The sequence below is a fragment of the Dreissena polymorpha genome, chromosome 16 (assembly GCF_020536995.1).
Source record: "Dreissena polymorpha isolate Duluth1 chromosome 16, UMN_Dpol_1.0, whole genome shotgun sequence".
In the NCBI taxonomy this organism is placed as follows: domain Eukaryota; kingdom Metazoa; phylum Mollusca; class Bivalvia; order Myida; family Dreissenidae; genus Dreissena; species Dreissena polymorpha.
Genome location: NC_068370.1, coordinates 9,300,834 through 9,320,619, shown reverse-complemented (window position 1 = coordinate 9,320,619; position 19,786 = coordinate 9,300,834). Strand labels below are relative to the sequence as shown.

Sequence of the window (19,786 nt, the reverse complement as noted above, 5' to 3'; positions counted from 1 at the left end):
AAAAGGACTTCCATACAACGGAAAATTCCGTATATGCATAAAGTGTTGTCCCTAATTTGCCTGTGCGGACTGCACAGGCTAATCTGGGCTGACACTTTACACTCATGCATCAAGCTTTCCTGCAAAGAATTGAGGCATGAGAGATACCCAGAATGCTCATTCTCTGAAAAGATGCCATCATACATTATACAGCTTTCCTGATGTATTATTTTGGCACAAACAAAAGATATGTGATTTATACATTAAATACCTAAAAAATGACATACAACAAACACATTTAAACTCTTAACAAGACAGGAAATCATGAATATTAATGATATATTTTTCTGGCATGTTGGTGTTGGCATGAACTTACAACTAACTGCTTGAAATAGTGTCTTAATGTACGTTTCCCCTGTGATCTTTCTGTACCTTGTAATTGATAATCATGATATTTTTAACTGGATTATACAGCACTCTAAAACAGGCTTAATGGATATGTACTGCTATAGGTTTTGGGAAATCTGATATTTCAATTATGTAGTAAATAATGGAAAACTATCAGAAATTAAGTATAGCAAGATCACGTATATCAGACAGCCAATCTTGAACAGGCAAATCCATTTACACAAACAAAACCGGATTCAATTTAAATGAAATAGATCCACCAATACTGTGTAAATTATTTGTATATACATACCTTAAGAAGCAGTAAAACTTTAATATCAAACTGCTTTGATTTTATATTCTGTTAGTGAATTAGACCAAAACAACATCACCAAATATAGAGTTAATAACAATTTGACAGATAAGTAAATAGGAACACAATAAAGCATTTATCAGATGACATTCATTCACACAGTTGTAATGGGGCGCTGATGGTAGGTGGTCTGACATTTATTATCAGTTCAGCCGATCACAGAAACCAATCTTGGGAATCACATAATAATGTTGCAGTGTGACCAGTAATAATGTTGCAGTGTGACCAGTAATAATGTTGCAGTGTGACCAGTAATAATGTTGCAGTGTGACCAGTAATAATGTTGCAGTGTGACCAGTAATAATGTTGCAGTGTGACCAGTAATAATGTTGCAGTGTGACCAGTAATAATGTTGCAGTGTGACCAGTAATAATGTTGTGGGTAAACGTAGGCTAACAAGCTTCATAGCTGGAATGGATTTGAAAAAAAAAAAGAGACCTTTTTTAAGTTACTTCTAATGCTCCTAGAATATTCAACTATTTGTAAAACATACTGGTAATGTGTTTCTTGATATATATACAATATCTTTTTGTTTACAGACTTCTAAAGCTGATTGAGTACTTCATAATTTGTGACACATTGTTTCATAATTGTCATAATCAACAACTGTCATGTCCAAGTTACTAATCCTCTTATAATTACACTTCTAATAATTAAAGCAACTTCTTATAATTGTGTTGTGGAAGCACTCCTTTACATAGTAGACAGGCAAAGTATCTGTAACAATGAAAATATTACCTATATTCGATTTTGCACTTTTTGGTACCCAAGTCTTTCTACTATATCAATATCTACAAACAAGTGGCGCTCTATAAAAGCATGTTAAATGCATGTGCGTAAGGTGTCATCCCAGATAAGCCAGTGCAGTCCTCACAGGCTAATCAGGGACGACACTTTCCGCCTAAACTTGATTTTTGCTACGAAGAGACTTTCTTGAAACAAAACATATTATAAAAGCGGAAAGTGTCGTCCCTGATTAGCCTGTGTGGACTCTACAGGCTAATCTATGATGACACTTTACTCACATGCATTAAACCCCTTTTTCACAGAGCATGGCCCATACATTTTAGTTTGCACTATTAAGGCATAATTGTTGAATGCTTTTGTAAACCTTTCCAATATAGTTTTCATATATGCCCACACCTATGAAAGGTGAAACTTTATTTTTATTAACAATCATTCAACCAAACTCCAAAAGAGGCTGTACTGAATATGAAAGCAGATGTCGTGTCACTTCCCAGACAGCAATTATATGGAAATCTAAAACCCAATACATGCTACATTAATTGATTTTGCATCCACATGATAATAATAAGGTTTAAATTTCCCATGGGCATTCCTCTAAATAAAGTCCAGAAGATGAGAAGGTTCCAAGGACAATTAATTTACCTTCAATGCATCAATTGCTTTTTTTACAACAGGCGTAAAAGGATTTGCATTCAGGAAGAAAGTGATTGTATGTGTTAATATTGATTGCTTTGAAATAAAAAATATATAATTTAAGTATTTCTTGAGAAGTTTATGTTAAAGAATGATAAAGTCATAACATTGTTGTACTATTGGCCTACCCTGATTGTTTCACTTGTTGTTATAAGCAGAAGTTACTGAGAGAAACAGAGATATTTATTTTTTGAAAGTTCTTGATATCAACTTGAAAGCAGAAAATAAATTCTCTCAAACACAAACTTATAATTTGGAGATTTTTCCAAAATGAGCCTCCCTGGCACAATTAAGTGTTGTCCCAGATTAGCCTTCGCAGTCCACACAGACTAATCAGGGAAGACACTTTCCGGCTAAGCAGGATATTTGTTTAGAAGAGACTTCCTTAAAACAAAAACATAAGTATATGTGGAAAGGGTAGTCCCTGATAAAGCTGTGCCAACTGCACAGGCTAATCTGGGACGACACTAAGCATAAAGCCCAGTTTTCCAAGATCATGTTGAAGAAGTGGCAATAACAACTGAAAGACATTAGCCATTGAAAATTTGGCTTATCAAACAGCAACTTTATCTGACTCTACTCCTTGAATAGCGAAAAAAATGGTATTTGTACATATTCCAGAGGCAAACTGATATACTCTGTTTATGTACCAACATAATGGATAATTATGACATTCTTAAGGCCATTGGACATGTGGCTGACCCTATACAGTATAGGAGTCACATACCTGATTTTTCTGTTTGAGTAGCAGCACATTGGACATTTTGCCAAAGGGAATGCCCAGCTGCACGACCTCAGAGTCTGTGACATCGTTGGGCAGACTGCGCAGATGTATCACCTTGGAAGGCATCATGTTTGTGGAATCCAGCTTCACCTGAAGCAAAATAAAGAACAAAATGGTCATAAACAATGGCACTAATTGAATCAGCAGCAAGGAGAAAACATTTAATATCTTGAACATTGATTTTTTGTAAATGTCTCCCATGTGCATGACCATCATTATTGGGAGATGAAGAAAAAAGCGGGGTGCGTAAAAGAATTGACGTACAACAACGATAAGAAATGAAACTTTTTGATATAAAGAATAAATATATGATATTCTTTCTACCATATGTGACACAAACAGATAACTTGACAAGTCATTGGTGCTGTACCCAAAGTCATTGACTTTCACATGAAGTAACTGCCTCTTAATGAAGGCATTTTGAGTCCTCTAGAGACTATTGGCACATTTAATTGGTTATAACAAAGGTGAACATTGGCAGTGCTTTGGCCATAAAAACAGTTTTTATGTTTACAGAACATTTAATTGCAGAGTTTTTTTTCGTGTTGTCTTTAATTGCTGGTTATAGTGCTATTCTGTTAAATGCCCTTTATTACAAATCAAATCAAGCAAAATGGAAATACTTAATATGTGCTAAAAACAAGAGCAACACTGATTTGCCAGTTGTAAAAAAATACAACCACATAACTGTCATTCAATATCCTGTAGAAAAGCCATTATCCAGGGTTTTCACAGATGCAAGCCTAACAATCATTAATGTCCCCTCTTCATTTCTCTCGTTTCAGCTAAATACACAAAACATGGGAATAGAATGACATCCCATTGCAGACTCACTTAACATCTTTTTGTTGTGTTTGTTGTAAAACCTGAAATTTGTAAAATTTACAGAAAACAGGATTTAAATGATAACCAGTTGATTTCAAATAATACATTTTGCATTAATTGCCATTTAAAATGTTTTTTATTTTTAAGAAGCCTGATCAACAGGTCATTAAAATACCAATTGCTTGCTGACCCTAGGAAGTGAATATTAAATTCATTGAGAATTGCTGCTCTACAAGTATACGTATTTTTGCTGTGAACATGTTTATATAATTTTATAATGCAGTGATGACAATGCAACAAAAACCTTCTTTTGTCACAAAAAGTTCCTTGTTCCTGGACTGCACAAACAAAGTACATTGGAAAACAATACACACAACTGTAGAAATAAGATAGTCTTACTATCAAACATCTTAATTGCCTTACTGAATTTTGCTTGCCATAAACATTTGAAAAAACATTTTCATTCTTAAATACTGAACATTATTTCACCCAGGATTTGAGGTTCAAAAAAGTACCCATCACAACAGTATTTTTTCCCAGTGAAAAAACATTTCAAAGCAACTTGAGAAAATCAGCAATTTTAGGTGATTACTACACACAATTAAGATATTGTATTTTTCCACTTATTTTCCACTTAGGACTCCAAGAAAGCATGGAGAAAAATGAGAGCAACTGAAGTATGAGAATCTACAGTTTGTGAAACAATTACAGATGTGAAATGGTTTGTCAGCCCCTTACAGCTTCCTGAAGCTTCCTCATTTGAAAAATAAATGATAATTTTTCAAATTTGGTGATGTATGTGATGTATGACAATGGTCATACTCTACTTGCAATTTGCAATAAACTTCCATTGAATACACAGAAAACAGTGTGGACCACAAACTGAGCATGTAAAATGATGTTAGTATCAGAATGTTCTAGGACACATAACTATGCCAAAAATAAGGGCACATAAACACAAATAATGTATCACACTTTAACATAGAATACAGAAAATATCTATAAAATTAATCTTCATGTTGATACACACAAAACTGAGAGACAAATTCTCCACACAATTTACAAAGTAACAATAATTTAATTATCCAAAATATGCCCAAGTTCAAGGACAAACAATTCTACAAAGAATATTGCAGTTTACATGATAATTCATTCTTGCACTTTTACAAAGCATGAACATCATATCAATTAAGTAACATGTTGGTATGCTGAAACTAGTTCACAACAAAAAGTACACATGTGCAGCGTGACAGACATCCAATGAACCCACCAACCAAAATGGTTATTCCTGTATACTCCATTGTAACACACTTCATTTGTATGGTTATAAAAAATTGTGCATGTGGTTACCGTAAATACAATCCATTAAATCATAGCAGTGATTTGTAATGATGGAAGTAATTGTGTGTAGTCTTTAAATCCTTGTTTGCAGGGTGATTATTAAAGGCAACCAATTTAAAGTTATTTATATTCTTGACAATGCTTGTCAGGAGTGAATTATGAAATTGCATAGACAATAAAACACCTTTTCATTAGATATTCATTTTTTGAACAAACTAGATAGAACATCTGACCAAGTTTGGTGAAGATGGACGAAAACAACTTGAATTAGAGAGCGGACACTTAATACGGACCGACAGACAGACAAGCTCACTCCTATATACCCCCTAAACTTTGTTTGTGGGGGTATAATAAACATTTAATTTCATCAGAGGAAATAATCCAGAATTAACCGGGTACTAAATGGATAAGGAAACAATAAAACATTATGTAATAACAAGCATTTCGTCAAAAATGTTCTAAGTGTTTTTTTGTTCGTTAATCTATGAGAGAAAACCACCACCAACAACAACAGCAGAATATCTTGGGCTCAGATGTTTAACTTAACTTATTAAATATGGCTCAAGAATAAGTTCTCAGGAACTTGTAATTGACAATCTCAATAAATTTTGCAAAGGTTACACCATTCTTCAATCAGAAACTGCTGTCAGGTCAATTGGTGGACACCATAAGCAAGACAATTACATCAGAACTGTCAGATTGAACACTCTCTGAACAATCTAATAGAATTGTTGCAATAATTGTGTGACCCGAGCTCTAGAAGACTATTAAGCTGCTATGGGGAGACACATTTGCATGGAAATTAAAGGCAAACACACTGCGTAGTACAGTTATCTGAAGACTCATTTAATCTTACATTTTAGTATAGAAAAAACTAGGCTCCAGATGCCTTACGCATTTTTCAGCCAAATTTACCATTCCCCACAAACTAATTAATTTATGAAAACTTGTTTAATTGCATGTCTGCTAGATCTTTGTAGAAATTTACATGGTTTAACACTATTACTGAATCTATAACACAGACAATGTTCAAACTACAGGCGGAATATTTTTCTGTACATCTAGTTGCATTACAGTTAATTATATCTTGACAAGTGGTTTGTAACAGAGAAACAGAAAAGGCAATTTGTGAAAATGGCTGCCAGCCAATATCTGTGACAATAAACGTTTTTTTGTGATCTGAATTGTACTGTCAGTAATGGATATTGATAACCCACAATTTGGCATGAAATTCAGCCCAAAAGCCTAGTGTTGGATAAATCGAAAGTCAATATTTGTTATTCAGCCATACCTGGCCATTATGTGGCATGAAAATTTACATGACCATTCAATATCAGCTGAACAAAAGAACTTTTTTTAATGTGTAAGGTCTTTGTGTATTTATCACAACTTGCACTTTATTGATGGTTGCTATGCCAACATAGACAGTACAACTATACAGCCATGGAGTGATATAAGAACTTAATACATTGTAATGACGGCTGAAATTTATTAAAAAGTAAATTTATTTAATAAATTGTGCAAGCCATTGCCACACATGTCAATTGGAAAACAGTACTTATTGTAGCCTGATCTATGTGAGTACTGCTAGCAGGTGATTAACCATTTATGCCTAATGGACTCTCCCATCCTTCTAAATTGGATCAATTTGTGTCCAAAATTAGGGATGTCTAGTATATTTATTTCTATATTTAGAATATTTCTTACAGAAATTCTTTTAAGCAAACAGCGCAGACCCTTATGAGACGCCACACCATGCAGCGTCTCATCTGGGTCTACGCTGTTTGCCAAGGCCTTTTTTCTTGACGCTAGGCATAAATGGGTTAAGTACTTGTCCTCAGAAACTTTCTCTAATACATGTTCGGCTGTTGTGACATTTTCTTCTATAATCATACAGAGCATATCACAGGTATAGTAATCGTATTCATTTAAGGTAATCAGTGTTGAAGATGCAAACATTTAACAATTCTTTTTTCAAAACGCTTGGAAACAGCAAAAATTGATACGTTTAAATTGACATTATTTATAGTACATTCATATAATATAAATATACTGGGCCATGCATATAATTGGTATAAATTCCAAAAAAGACATGCAAACCCAGTCATCAGTGACATAGTCATGCCCACTTATACCTCCAATGACTAAGGTCACCCAACATCAGCCTTGTAAATTGAATGATTTCCTGAACAAGCAATGCCTTCAAAAGCTTGGGCCCTCTAGGCTTACCTAATCACATTTTATACAGGAAATAATCTTTCAAGAACTGCTCACCATCAATTTCCATGGACTGCCATTGTATCTTAAATCATTACAGCCCCTTGATGATTGAACTCCAGACATTATTGCCTGTCATGCAATCCCATGACTGACACAGAAAAATGTCCGCAGTTTTCAGCCTAGCTACTACAACAATAGAATGTAATGCAAGTAAAATGTGAGAAATTTTGTAGAAATATTATCATGCTTGAAACAATTACAGTGATTCTACAAGAGTATTAGAAAATACATTTTCTATAAGGACTTTTAATGTAATCACAGGTTTGTTGAGGAATAAAATAGAAAAAGTTCTCATTAAAATTACAGCTCGATAAGGCGTTCATATTTATGTGAACTTATGATGAAGTGAAATAATAGTTTTCACATAACTGATTTCTCCAAAATTATCCAAAATATTAAAACATTGTTATGATAATAAGAAATTTAATGTATTGAAAGACTTATAGTGAGCTAAAAAGACTATACGTGAAATGGCAGCAAAAACGTTTCACAAATCAATATTAAAATACTGCCACATACATTGAGCTAGTCTATTTAAAAGGTTAAAATGAATGTCACGAATTTTGAATTGAAATCCGGGTATTGTTGTAAGAAGTGGGCGAGTGTAAGGCGTAGGTGACGTGTCAGTACAGGTAATGGGCTGCACAAATCTGTGGTTATAATGGGTCCCTCCACCCACACATTGTCATGCTGCATGTACGGTGAACACTATCACTTCACTATGTAAAAGTGCTATCGCATATAAGTTATACTTCATTAATTTGATCCATACAGAGAGTCATACCAATATATGTCTATAACTCTAATAATTGAGATTTAAATGTTCAGAAAACTAAAACAACTACAATAACATGATTTTACAGGATTTGGGAAAAATTTGTTGAAATTAAATTCGCAATTATATAATTGATTTATTTAATCATTTTAGTTGTTTTAAGAAATATTTTCTCCTCATTAAAGGAAACAACTAATTAATAACTTAATGTTAAATGTAATTGTCAGATGGGAAATCATAAGTCAATAAAAGATTCTTATTGTAAGTTTAAGCATTTTTCTTTATAAAAAGCTGATCTGTTATCATGTTCACATACCAGAACCAAATTATTTTAGCAGTCAGACATTATACACTGTACACGAACAATACATGAAGGTTGAGCAATAAATCGAACGCAAATATTTTCCTTGTTACTAAGAGCTAAGTGGATCATTAAAGAATCTTTACAGGGAATTTTAAACGAGTTTTTAACATACCTAAATGTTGGGTATAAATTATTTATGAAAATCATTGCGGCAAGAAATTAAATGGCAAACTAAAACTCAAGATTATTGTCAAGTTAACTCTCGACAGATCTTACAGTTAATTATACCCATTGTGTTTAAAATTGTAAATTGAATGCAAGTGTATGTAAATACTGACAGCTTTTAAGCCCTATTATAGTGGATATAAAATATTGTCTCTTAGACTCTTACATATAATAGGCCTTGCTTGCTAAAGTGATTTCTGTTTGTACAAGTTGATTGTTCTACAAAATTTAAAAGTGCACACCATACATTTGACTCAGCCATTCTATAATGTTTTAGCCCATGGCATATATTTTGCAATAGTGGCATGAAGATAACTATACAGAAAGTAAATCATCGAGCAATAGTACATCTGAATTAAACTGGTATTTTATTTTGTTTTGCAAGTTTATAACATTTAGGCAATTTTGAAAATTATTTCAAATGTAATCATTACTGTTTCAGCATTCTGTATTAAAGTTATTTTTCATGTCAGTTTACAGCAAAGTTAAAGCAGATAAAAAAGAAAACTGTTGTCTGACTGTAAAGAAGTGGACAGGTAACACAATGTTTCCTGTAGGTGTTCTGCATCATGAACTCATGAAATAATTAAACAAATATTTAAAATGTTCTTTTTTTTCAATAGTTAATAAAGCAATATAACATAAAATAATCTGCTTATTCCAGTAAATAGATGTAACATCATGTACATAAACAATATGGAAGGTTATTAATTTCTCAGCTTCCTTAATAACTTCCAAGTCAATACAAAAAAGTCATGAATAATTAAAAAATCAAAAACGCATCAATACATATTTTGATTCCTCTTTGAATTGGCCATTTCGCACTTGTGGGATAAAGTTGGGAGTTTGAACATAATATCCTGTTCAAACAATCTAAAGATTTCTGTTTGACTTTGTAATTAATAAATATTTTTCCAGATTGGTTTAAGCACATGTATGTAAAATATCACACTTGAGTTAAATTTCAATCTGTAACACATTTAGGGTGTTCTCATTAAAGTGCAAAATCAATCAAGCAAATACATTTTTTTTTCATCATTATACACTTTTTCATCTTAGTACTAGAAAGGCCATTAAAGTTGCTCAACGACTACTTACTACGAACAGTTGAGAACAAAATTATACATTAAGACCTACATTAATTCCTTAAATAAATGGTAGCTATATACCAAATTATTTGGTAATTGAATTAACAAATGCTAAAGGTAAATGTTGTACCCATTGGATATAACAAACTTTAAACATTGAGTGAAAGCATTTTTTTCAAACTATGTTCCAAAGTTTATAATATTATGAAAATTAGGCCACGACTTTTTTTTTTATTGGTTTACAAAAATTATTTTGAAAATGGTCCATCGGGCGGTCGAAAAAAAAAAAAAAAAAAAAAACATCATTGGAAAAAAAGTTAATACTAATAACATCAGAACAAAGACAACATATCTTTTATAACCTTAACACAGAGACAAAAAATCAAATTATGCAATGAAACACATCTATATCTTCAAATGAAATGAGTCCTAACAGCACCTTATGTAACATCAGGCAATTTTAAACACTCCATTACATGACATGCGTTCTTCTCCCATTAAAACGAAAAACTGCGCTTCATTTCCAAAATTGGATGCGCACCATTACGCAATGCGATGCCCGTTGCATAAATCTTATATAAGATAAACTACTCATACACAAATTACCCGGTATGTGTTTGCTCTTACTCGACTTATGAGATCGTACATGAAAAAAAATCGAGGTAGATCGATCCATGCGTCGTCGCGGTAATGTTTGTCAAAGTTGTTGTTGTCATGAAAACTCGTTGATTTACAACGCAAAACGTCTTATTTGAACTGACGCGAATTAATTCAATCATATTTGTCAACTTCGCTTTTGCTTTATTTTGATAATTTAATCCAAAGTTTAATGTTAGCAAGTGTTTTTTTTTACTGGAATTGAAAGCAAGGAGTCAGTTAAAGTCTTCCGAAAATGTGCAGTCTGTGTGAATTGACAGTTTGACGTCATCAAAGGAAAGCCGCTTTCTGTCGGAAGCAATTAAGCGACAAATTTCGCGCCGAAAAAATTGGCTTCCTTTGTCTAGCAATCAACATGCCGAACCAATCGTGTGTTTGTTTCTCAATTGCAATCCTCCAATTTAATAAAAGCACGTGCATAGCTCCGCCTTCGAATCTTTTGCAGAGAACGGAGGCGGAGTTTAACGGTTAATTGAGCTAGTGTTTTACACAAGTTGAGTTCCGATTTGCAGAAATTACTCGGCCCTAAGCATTGAAACGACAAAAACATTTATTAACTAGAAATGGCGCGGCAGAGGCCGACGCGTATCCCCACGCCGAATGTTTGACCTAGGTGTGCCCCAGGGTTGGTAATGGGGCCATGCATAGCTGAGATTGACCGTATTGTCATAAGAGAAGTTCATCATCAATTAGAAGTGAATTGGTGTAGAAATGAAGAAGTTATAGTAAAAGGCAATTTTGGGTGGGTGTGACATATGTGGGCAGGGCGCCCCAGGGTTGGTAATGGGGCCATGCATAGTTGAGATTGACCGTATTGTCATAAGAGAGGTTCAGTATCAATTTGAAGTGAATCGGTGTAGAAATGAAGAAATTATAGTAAAAGGCAATTTTGGGTGGGTGTGGTCTATGTGGGCGGGGCGCCCCAGGGTTGGTAATGGGGCCATGCATAGTTGAGATTGACTGTATTGTCATAAGAGAAGTTCAATATCAATTTGAAGTGAATCGGTGTAGAAATGAAGAAATTATAGTAAAGGCAATTTTGGGTGGGTGTGGTCTATGTGGGCGGGGCCCCAGGGTTGGTTATGGGAACATGCATAGTTGAGATTGACCCTAATGTCATAAGAGAAGTTCAGTATCAATTTGAAGTGAATCCGTGTAGAAATGAAAAAATTATAGTAAATGGAATTTTTTGGTGGGTGTGGCCTATGTGGGCGGGCGCCCCAGGGTTGGGATTGGAGCCATGCATAGTTGAGATTGACCCTAATGTCATAACAAAAGTTCAGTATCAATTTGAAGTGAATCCGTGTAGAAATGAAAAAATTATAGTAAATGGAAATTTTTGGTGGGTGTGGCCTATGTGGGTGGGGTGCCCCAGGGTTGGGAATGGGGCCATGCATGGTTGAGATTGACTGTATTGTCATAGGTGAGGTCCAGTATCAATTTGAAGTGAATCGGTGTAGAAATAAAGAAGTAAATGTAAAATAACCTAAAAAAATGAGTGATAATTTCTGATGCGGCCCCACCCCAACCCCTATAACTTTTGACCCAGGGGTCAGATCAAAATTCCAAATAGTGCACCGTCGCACATATGCTCATAGCTACCATGTGTGTAAATTTCAAGGTTCTAGTGCTTTTAGTGTAGGAGGAGATAGTGGCCAGGACGGACGGACGGACAGACGGACGGACGGACGGACGGCGGAGATCACCACAATATCCCCACCTTTTTTTCAAAAAGCGTGGGGATAATGATTTTCCGAGATATACCGATTTGTTCCGATTTCCAAACTTTCTGTACAGTTCCTATAAACTATGGCGGACGTGTTTACAAAATTCCTAAACACATATATCGTAAATAATGGCAGTGTTTTATTGGATTATTTATACTAATTATCAAATACTATCGGGTTTGTTTAATATAATTAACATGTTAAACAATATAGTTGCGTCACAGACACGGAAATAAATTTTGATGGGGTCGACATTTGACTGACGCTGATTTTCTTATTGTCTGTAATTTTTACCCGAAATAAATTTTGAGAAGTGCCCATAAAAGGACTGGTACATAATGTGTCACATTGAAAAATATCCCGATCTCTGCAATATATGTGAACCAATGGTTGATTGTACTTACTTGATTTTATTCACAACCGTACTCAAACCGGATCGTTTTTTTTTCTCGTTTCGCTCGTTTTGCAGTGCGGTCGGGAATAAAATATTTAAAAAAAAGACGATTTTCCGATTTTATTTTTTTTCCCATTTTCCAAAAATTAGGGTCGGCGGTTTTGTAAACCAAGAAATATAAAAGTCGTGGCCTTACGTATGAAGACAATATATTTCCTATAACTAGACAGCTAAGACTAAAATATTAAATAACAAACAAAGTGTATTAGCAGCAATTTCATCATGTCTGTAAGCATGGCTGATTGAAAGCATGCCCAAGATAGGAACCATATTGAAAGCATAAAGATGCATTATTCATTTGACTGTCAACATAATCCTTTTGATTTATTGCGCAATATGCGTTCTCTGCTTGAAAGCATGACAGAGATAGCCTAGTGCTATCACTGTCTGATAATATTACTCATGTGTCAGTATACTGATTATTCATCCAGGAAAACATATTTAATATCACTTTCATTCAAACCAGTGAGTAACCAAAGAATTGAACATCCCACTTGGGTAAATTTGATTCAAACAGTAAACATATCTTTAGTTCTTTCAATTCTCATATTTAAGCATCTGTCTTGTTTTTGCTATTCTCACATTTCACCTGTACAAAATACCACTAAAACGCGAAATACATGACTTAATGCACAAAACATCACACAATAGTCAATTGAAAGTGAATTAAATACTTGTGCAATACAGGCTGATATGTAATTCATATCACAAGAAAAAATTAAATACTTCAAATTTGTGTAATGTGAGCAAGAAAACTGAATACTTGGACTTATCTTGGTTGCTGTTGGTCATATTATTTTTGGGGGGATTTCATACCACAAATTCTTTAAGTTATCATATATGTAAACATGTCAATTCACAAATACAAATTTAACAAATGTTACTTAGCAAACATGTAGATTAAATTTCAGACATTTTCATTTGATCAAAAGTGCTATACCAGTAATCAAATTAACTACGAATAATTTATTCCCAAAACTGTTTGTCACTGAATCAAATGATTCTCTTGTCTCAATTAAGCAACTGTTGTCACATGCTGTAAAATCTCAGAAATTCCCCCAAAGTACACATGATTTGCTATACTTAAAGTAGCATAATACTCAAAATCAACGAACATTTGGCAACATTAGAAAAATATTTAGTAAAATAAAGTTAACCCAATAAAGATAAGTGTTCCTTAAAGCAATAGCCAAAATTTCAACGCTAGATGTGGTATGGTAACATAGGTTTAACAGGATACAAAATGCTTGTTTTTAGCTCACCTGAGCACAACGTGCTCATGGTGAGCTTTTGTGATCGCCTTGTGTCTGTCGTCCGTTGTGCGGCGTCAACATTTGCCTTGTTAACTCTCTAGAGGGCACATGTCCAATCTTCATGAAATTTGGTCATAAGATTGGTCTCAATGATATCTCGAATGAGTTTGAAAATGGTAACGTTTGCTTGAAAAACATGGCTGCCAAGGGGCGGGGCATTTTTCCTTATATGGCTATAGTAAAATCTTGTTAACACTCTAGAGGCCACATTTACTGTCCGATCTTCATGAAACTTGGTCAGAAGATTAACCCGATAATATCTTGGACGAGTTTAAAAATGATGCCGGTTGGTTGAAAAACATGGCTGCCAGGGGTCGGGGCATTTTTCCTTATATGGCTATAGTAAAACCTTGTTAACACTCTAGAGGCGACATTTATTTTCCGATCTTCATGAAACTTGGTCAGAAGATTTGTCCCAATAATATCTTGTTATCTCAGGTGAGCGACTTTGGGCCTTGTTTTTTGTGTGGCACAAAATATTCCATTTTAATTTCCCGCAACGATAACTATTCTTACGCCACATGAACACTAACATGGTACATGAACATGTGTTGAATATAATAATTTTATTTTCCCACAAAAAAAAGAAAAAAAACCTTTTTGTATCCTGTCAAATCTTTGTTATCAGACCACATTTAGCTTTGCAATTTTGGCTATTGCAGTAAGGAACATTGATATTTTATGTGTTAACTTCATATTTCGAAATTTGGTACAAAATATTTGTTGATTTTTTTGCGTTTATGGGCTTTTAATTAAAACCTTTAAATTACTTAATCTTGGCACTCTAAATCAACAGCATTAAGTCACAACTTTGTCTGAAAGTAAACAATTCCACCAACAAAAATTCATAAAAACCTGTCAACTCTACCAGTACTCATGGACCTTTTAGTTCCACATATGTCCTGACAACAGTGACAAGTAACCATAGCAATGAGATTATGACTAGCTGACAAACCTTTTTAGCGTCATTGACCTCATTCTGTGATGGACTGTGGCCGGTGCCGTTAGTCTGTACCATAGGACTGTGAGACATGAGTTCTTCTGAGCCGCGCTGAAAATACAAAAAAATAAACACATATTAATTTTAAACCTCCATGATTTGTAGTAACAAAATAGTGCGCTGTCTGTATTAACTTACCACACAAATAAATCTCTGTATGCGAGGCTTTGTTTAGCTTTCTAAGCAACAACTATCAAAAATTGTCCTGAATTTTGAAAATACAAAATATTTACAATATCATCATCATAATACTGAATATTGACCATTTTGTATACTGAATATTCAATATAATAATCAGTGCATTCAAAAATGACAGTATGCAGTCCATATGTCCACAAACAAGATCAAGATATATGAACTATGACACAAACAGCTGCTTTGCAGCTTTATGGTTTAAGTAATGAACAACAAAGTAAAGATCAAAACAAAATGCTATAGCTTTTCTCAAGCAATTTTCTGGGCAAAAAATGAGACTACCCTCTGAGATGAAGTCAACTAGTTATTTTCACTGTGTCATAGTTTGTCACTTCACAGCAAGATCCATGAGAATAAGGTAAAGAAATGTGTTCAGTTAGGAAGGACAGACAACAATAAAGAGTTTCTTTACAACATCACCCAGTTCAATCACAATTCAATGACACGTTTGAATTGCATCGGCCACTCACTAAACACATATAGGATGTGCCTAAACAATTTTTGAGTGATCAATGTATTAAAAATAAACTGAAAATATAAATGTCCTATTATTATTCATGCATCATTACAGTTATTTCAATGCCATTTACCATAAATAGCTAAGTGCCCTATTGCTACATCCCACTGACTCCACATTACTCAATATGGAGGAATAATATACATCAGTCACAACAAGACAGGTCCTCATTGGGAACGCTCTCAACAAATGGGACATGGAATCTTGGAAAAGTCATTCCTGTCTATGACACATTAATAATAATCTCAGGGATGGAAATTAGTGGTTGCCCGTGGGCCCTGTGCCAGTAGATTTTGGCCTGGGCAACTCAAATCCAAAAGTTTGCAGTCTGGCTGGGCAACTTGCTTTTTTAAGCTTCAAATAATTCAGTGCAATAAAACATTTATTACAAAATTGGCAACTGGGGATATATAATTAGTTTAATAATATTTATTTATCAAGGCAAAGGAAACTATTCAACTCAGACTCATATTCAGACATTTACACAGAAAGTGTGTCATGTAAGAAATGTTGTTGTTAAGTTATCTTTTATTTTAGTAAAAGAAAGTATTAGATACACATGACAGTACATGTACATGGTACCGGGCTCATTAATCTTTAGCTGGGCAACCAAAATACTTTAGACGGTTGCCATGTAGGAAAACATTAGTTTCCAACCGTGAATTATAGCACCATGAAACATGAATAATCCTGATCTTGAGAATCAAAGATCTGATTCTGATTGAGAGTCAAACAAATGTTGACCATGGCACGTAAGCTGCAATTAACCCTTTACCACTTTTGACGCATTTAGTGTCGCGTAGAAAGTTATATTTAATTCAAGACCTTTCTTACTTTATTAAAGTAATTCAAGGCTTCATTTCCAACCCTTAGTTACTGATGAGCAGCAAACAGCATAAAGCTTGAACAGACTACGAGTTAATCGCAGGCTGTTCTGGTTTTATGCTGGTTTCAAAAGCCATTTTCACTTTGTTTCTTATGAGGGAATGGGTTAACAATGTGGAATGTGAAATATGTTGGACAATGGTTACTGTTTATGACCATGAAATAAGATTAAACATGGTCTTTAAAAATACCAACTAAGTACTTCATAAAAATTATTTACTTCCCTTCTCTGTCATTTGGTGGGTAACTTAATTCATGAACACATGTAAAGAAAATCAACAGGGTGTTTGGCAATTATTCAAGTGTATAACGACAACAATCATTATTTTCCTTGATGAAACATCTCCATTATTTGTTCTATGTACAGTAGGACTCAAGTACGAGGAAGCAAATCCAAGAAGGAAGCACTTCGTAATTTGCAAAGAAGCTGTTTCAGGACTAGAAACAAAGTTTTTGATTTTACATTAGCAACATAATCTTCTAAATAATTTCCGCATAATATTTTAAGAGTAAAATTTCCTTCTCAAGTTCATGAGGAAAATAAGGTTTGCCTTCAATTTATTTTCTGTTAAATAAACAGCTATAAAGTACAATAACACAGCTATTATAAATTATCAAATTGATGTATTTTTTCTCCACAAGATAGCTCCACCAAAAAAACACAATATTTGTGTTCCATTTATTGTAAATGATCATTTCTATCATAACATAATTCTAATATAATCATCCTGTGCAATTAACTGCTTACTTTAAATATGTAGGTAACATTTTTTTACTGGCGTGGTATTTAACTCAGTATTAATTAAGCCAATCAACATTTTTTTGCGAACTATTTCCCATAGACCAAACTGCATTCCAAAAGCTTATTCCCCAATTTTTACAGCCTCTTTACCCATTTAACCTCTTCCAACTCAATGTTCCAAGGCATCCACCTCATTGGAAGTTTTTATCACCATTCCATGAACACCCATGATCATTGCTAAAATGAACAGCTAGCTGCCTCAATAAATTTAAGCTTTTGGTATGGAATCAACACACACATCTCTGAAATGATGTCACTGTAATTTTCCCACCAGTAACAGAATCATTAACCTTCAGGTCATTGTTTATTAACTGGATTGGCTCTTCCTCCTTTAATACTGTATCTGTCCTATGACCAGTGACACTAACTGTTTCAGGCAGTTTCTTGTCTATAAAACTACCGTATAAAGCAGAAAATACCACAACTGATTTTCTAAGTGCAAAGATATAGAAGGAATTATAGCTATTTTATTTTTTTTAAACATTTTCATTGACAATTACTTAAATAAATTTCAGTGATACTCGTCTCTTTAGAAAAAGCTGAAATAGTAAAAATATCAGGTACAAAAAAATAATATCAGAGAAATAACAACATAGACCACCACACAATTCATCATAAATTCTTGAAGATAATTGTTATATTTCAATATTTTTGCATTTAAAATAACAGATTGCCTTTTATTTATTACTCCAAAAGCGCAACTCAAATGAGATTGTGCGCCTGAAGAGATTATTGGAGTGCAAAGGAAACATTTCAAATTCCTCAAGACAGAGATTGTCATTAGCAGCTGCATAAATGAAAGGGACAATTAACATGGCCGACTGAACAATGTAGTGCACTTAATGAGTCCACGGAACTGGTCTGTCCTGTCCATGGCATCAGATGTAGCCGTAAATAGACAATAAATGAGCACTGATATCCCATAATTCATTGCCAGTTTACTGTTAATTGTTGAGCACCATAAAATATGGGAACTTGTAAGGAAAGAATGAATGACACTCTATTATAGACAGCATGAGATCCTTTCAGGGACAGAAAAAACAGTTCTGCCTTGTTATTATGTTGCCAGGAGGTTTGTGATAGAGAAATTCTGATATTTTTTATTCTCTTTTAGATTTGCTTAATGAAAAGAAAGATAAATGTGATAAGACAGATAAATAATGTGTATCATTATGTGCAATTCATAGTACTCCCCCACCAGCTTTATCATTGTTTTTATTTTTCACACATGGAAAACGTCAAACAAGAATAAACTATTTTGAAACTGATTGTAAACACTAATGCCAATGTATGACCTGAGATTTGAATAAGCCTATCAGTATAATGCCATATGCAATCATTCACTACTTTATAATTTGAGATTAAAGATATCTCTCCTCCCCCACCCAAATCCTGATATCCAGCCATGATATGAGCCTCCCTCAAGTATAACACTGTAAAATGCATGTGCGAAAAGTGTCATCCCAGGTTAGCCTGCGCAGTCCGCAGACTGCACTTGATTATAAATATGTGATGACACTTAACCCACATGCATCAAGCCCAGTTTTCCCAGAGCTTAACTCAAATGTATACACCCACATTTTTCAAAGGCATAAACCTGAGAAGGGGTGTTGGGTAACAAAACCCCTCCTCAAACACTGGGCCACTCACTTCACAGCCATACCACGGTTTATGTTTCCTGTGAAACAGGTCTACTCAAAACCAAGCAAAGTTGTTGAAAGTACAACTGATTCCACTGGTAAACAATGTCAGCATTCATAAACAAAGGTATGCCTGCAACATAAACACTCCAATTCAACTCCTCAGAACGAGAACCCAAGCAATGGTTTCAAAGATTCTGAGAACAACGAACCCAAACATTGGTTTCATAGATTCTGAGAACAACTCCAAATAGCAAAAGACAACTGGCAGTGTTTCATGAGATTTTCATTTGCACAAGCAATCTGCTGTTTAACACTTTTGAAGTTACCTTTAATTGAAAAATAAACAAGTCTTATAGAGAGTGGTGAGTTTCTCTTATCGCCTTCTAGTATTTGGCAATGTTGGTGCGCTGCATAATTGATATTCAGCAAAAGGCTATAAAAGAGGCATCTCAGAACTAGCTCCATGGGGTAGTCCACAATATACCGCAGCAAATTGACTTCCTAATGGCTTTACCATGCTTCTGAAGAGAAGTTGAACCCTATGTTAGACAATTATTATTCTCAAATACTACATTTTCCATTCAGAAGCATAAGTAAATTAAAGGAGATGCTCTGTGGTCACACAAGAAAACTTAAGTACATGACTGTAAATATCACTGTGTGCATTGTACAGTTCGACTAAAACAGCAACAATAAAGCTTATTGTTTCTTTTGGAAGTTCATAGATTTTTATTCAACTCTTAAAACTTATATTTTAACACTAATAGTTTTCATAAAAGAAGTTCAATACAA

The 19,786-nt window shown here is 34.2% G+C and overlaps 1 protein-coding gene across 19 annotated transcripts in view; it reads right to left on the bottom strand.

Annotated features, from left to right (window-relative positions):
* The window catches only part of LOC127862998 (polypyrimidine tract-binding protein 3-like), a 115,707-nt gene that overhangs the window by 36,971 nt on the left and 58,950 nt on the right, over window positions 1-19,786 (bottom strand). For all 19 annotated transcript variants that reach the window (XM_052402330.1, XM_052402319.1, XM_052402313.1 and 16 more), the window contains 2 exons: window positions 14,908-15,003; window positions 2,907-3,053 (listed from right to left, as the gene is read on the bottom strand). In XM_052402330.1, coding sequence (XP_052258290.1) covers window positions 2,907-3,053; window positions 14,908-15,003 — 243 coding nt within the window. The remainder of the gene's footprint in view (window positions 1-2,906; window positions 3,054-14,907; window positions 15,004-19,786) is intronic.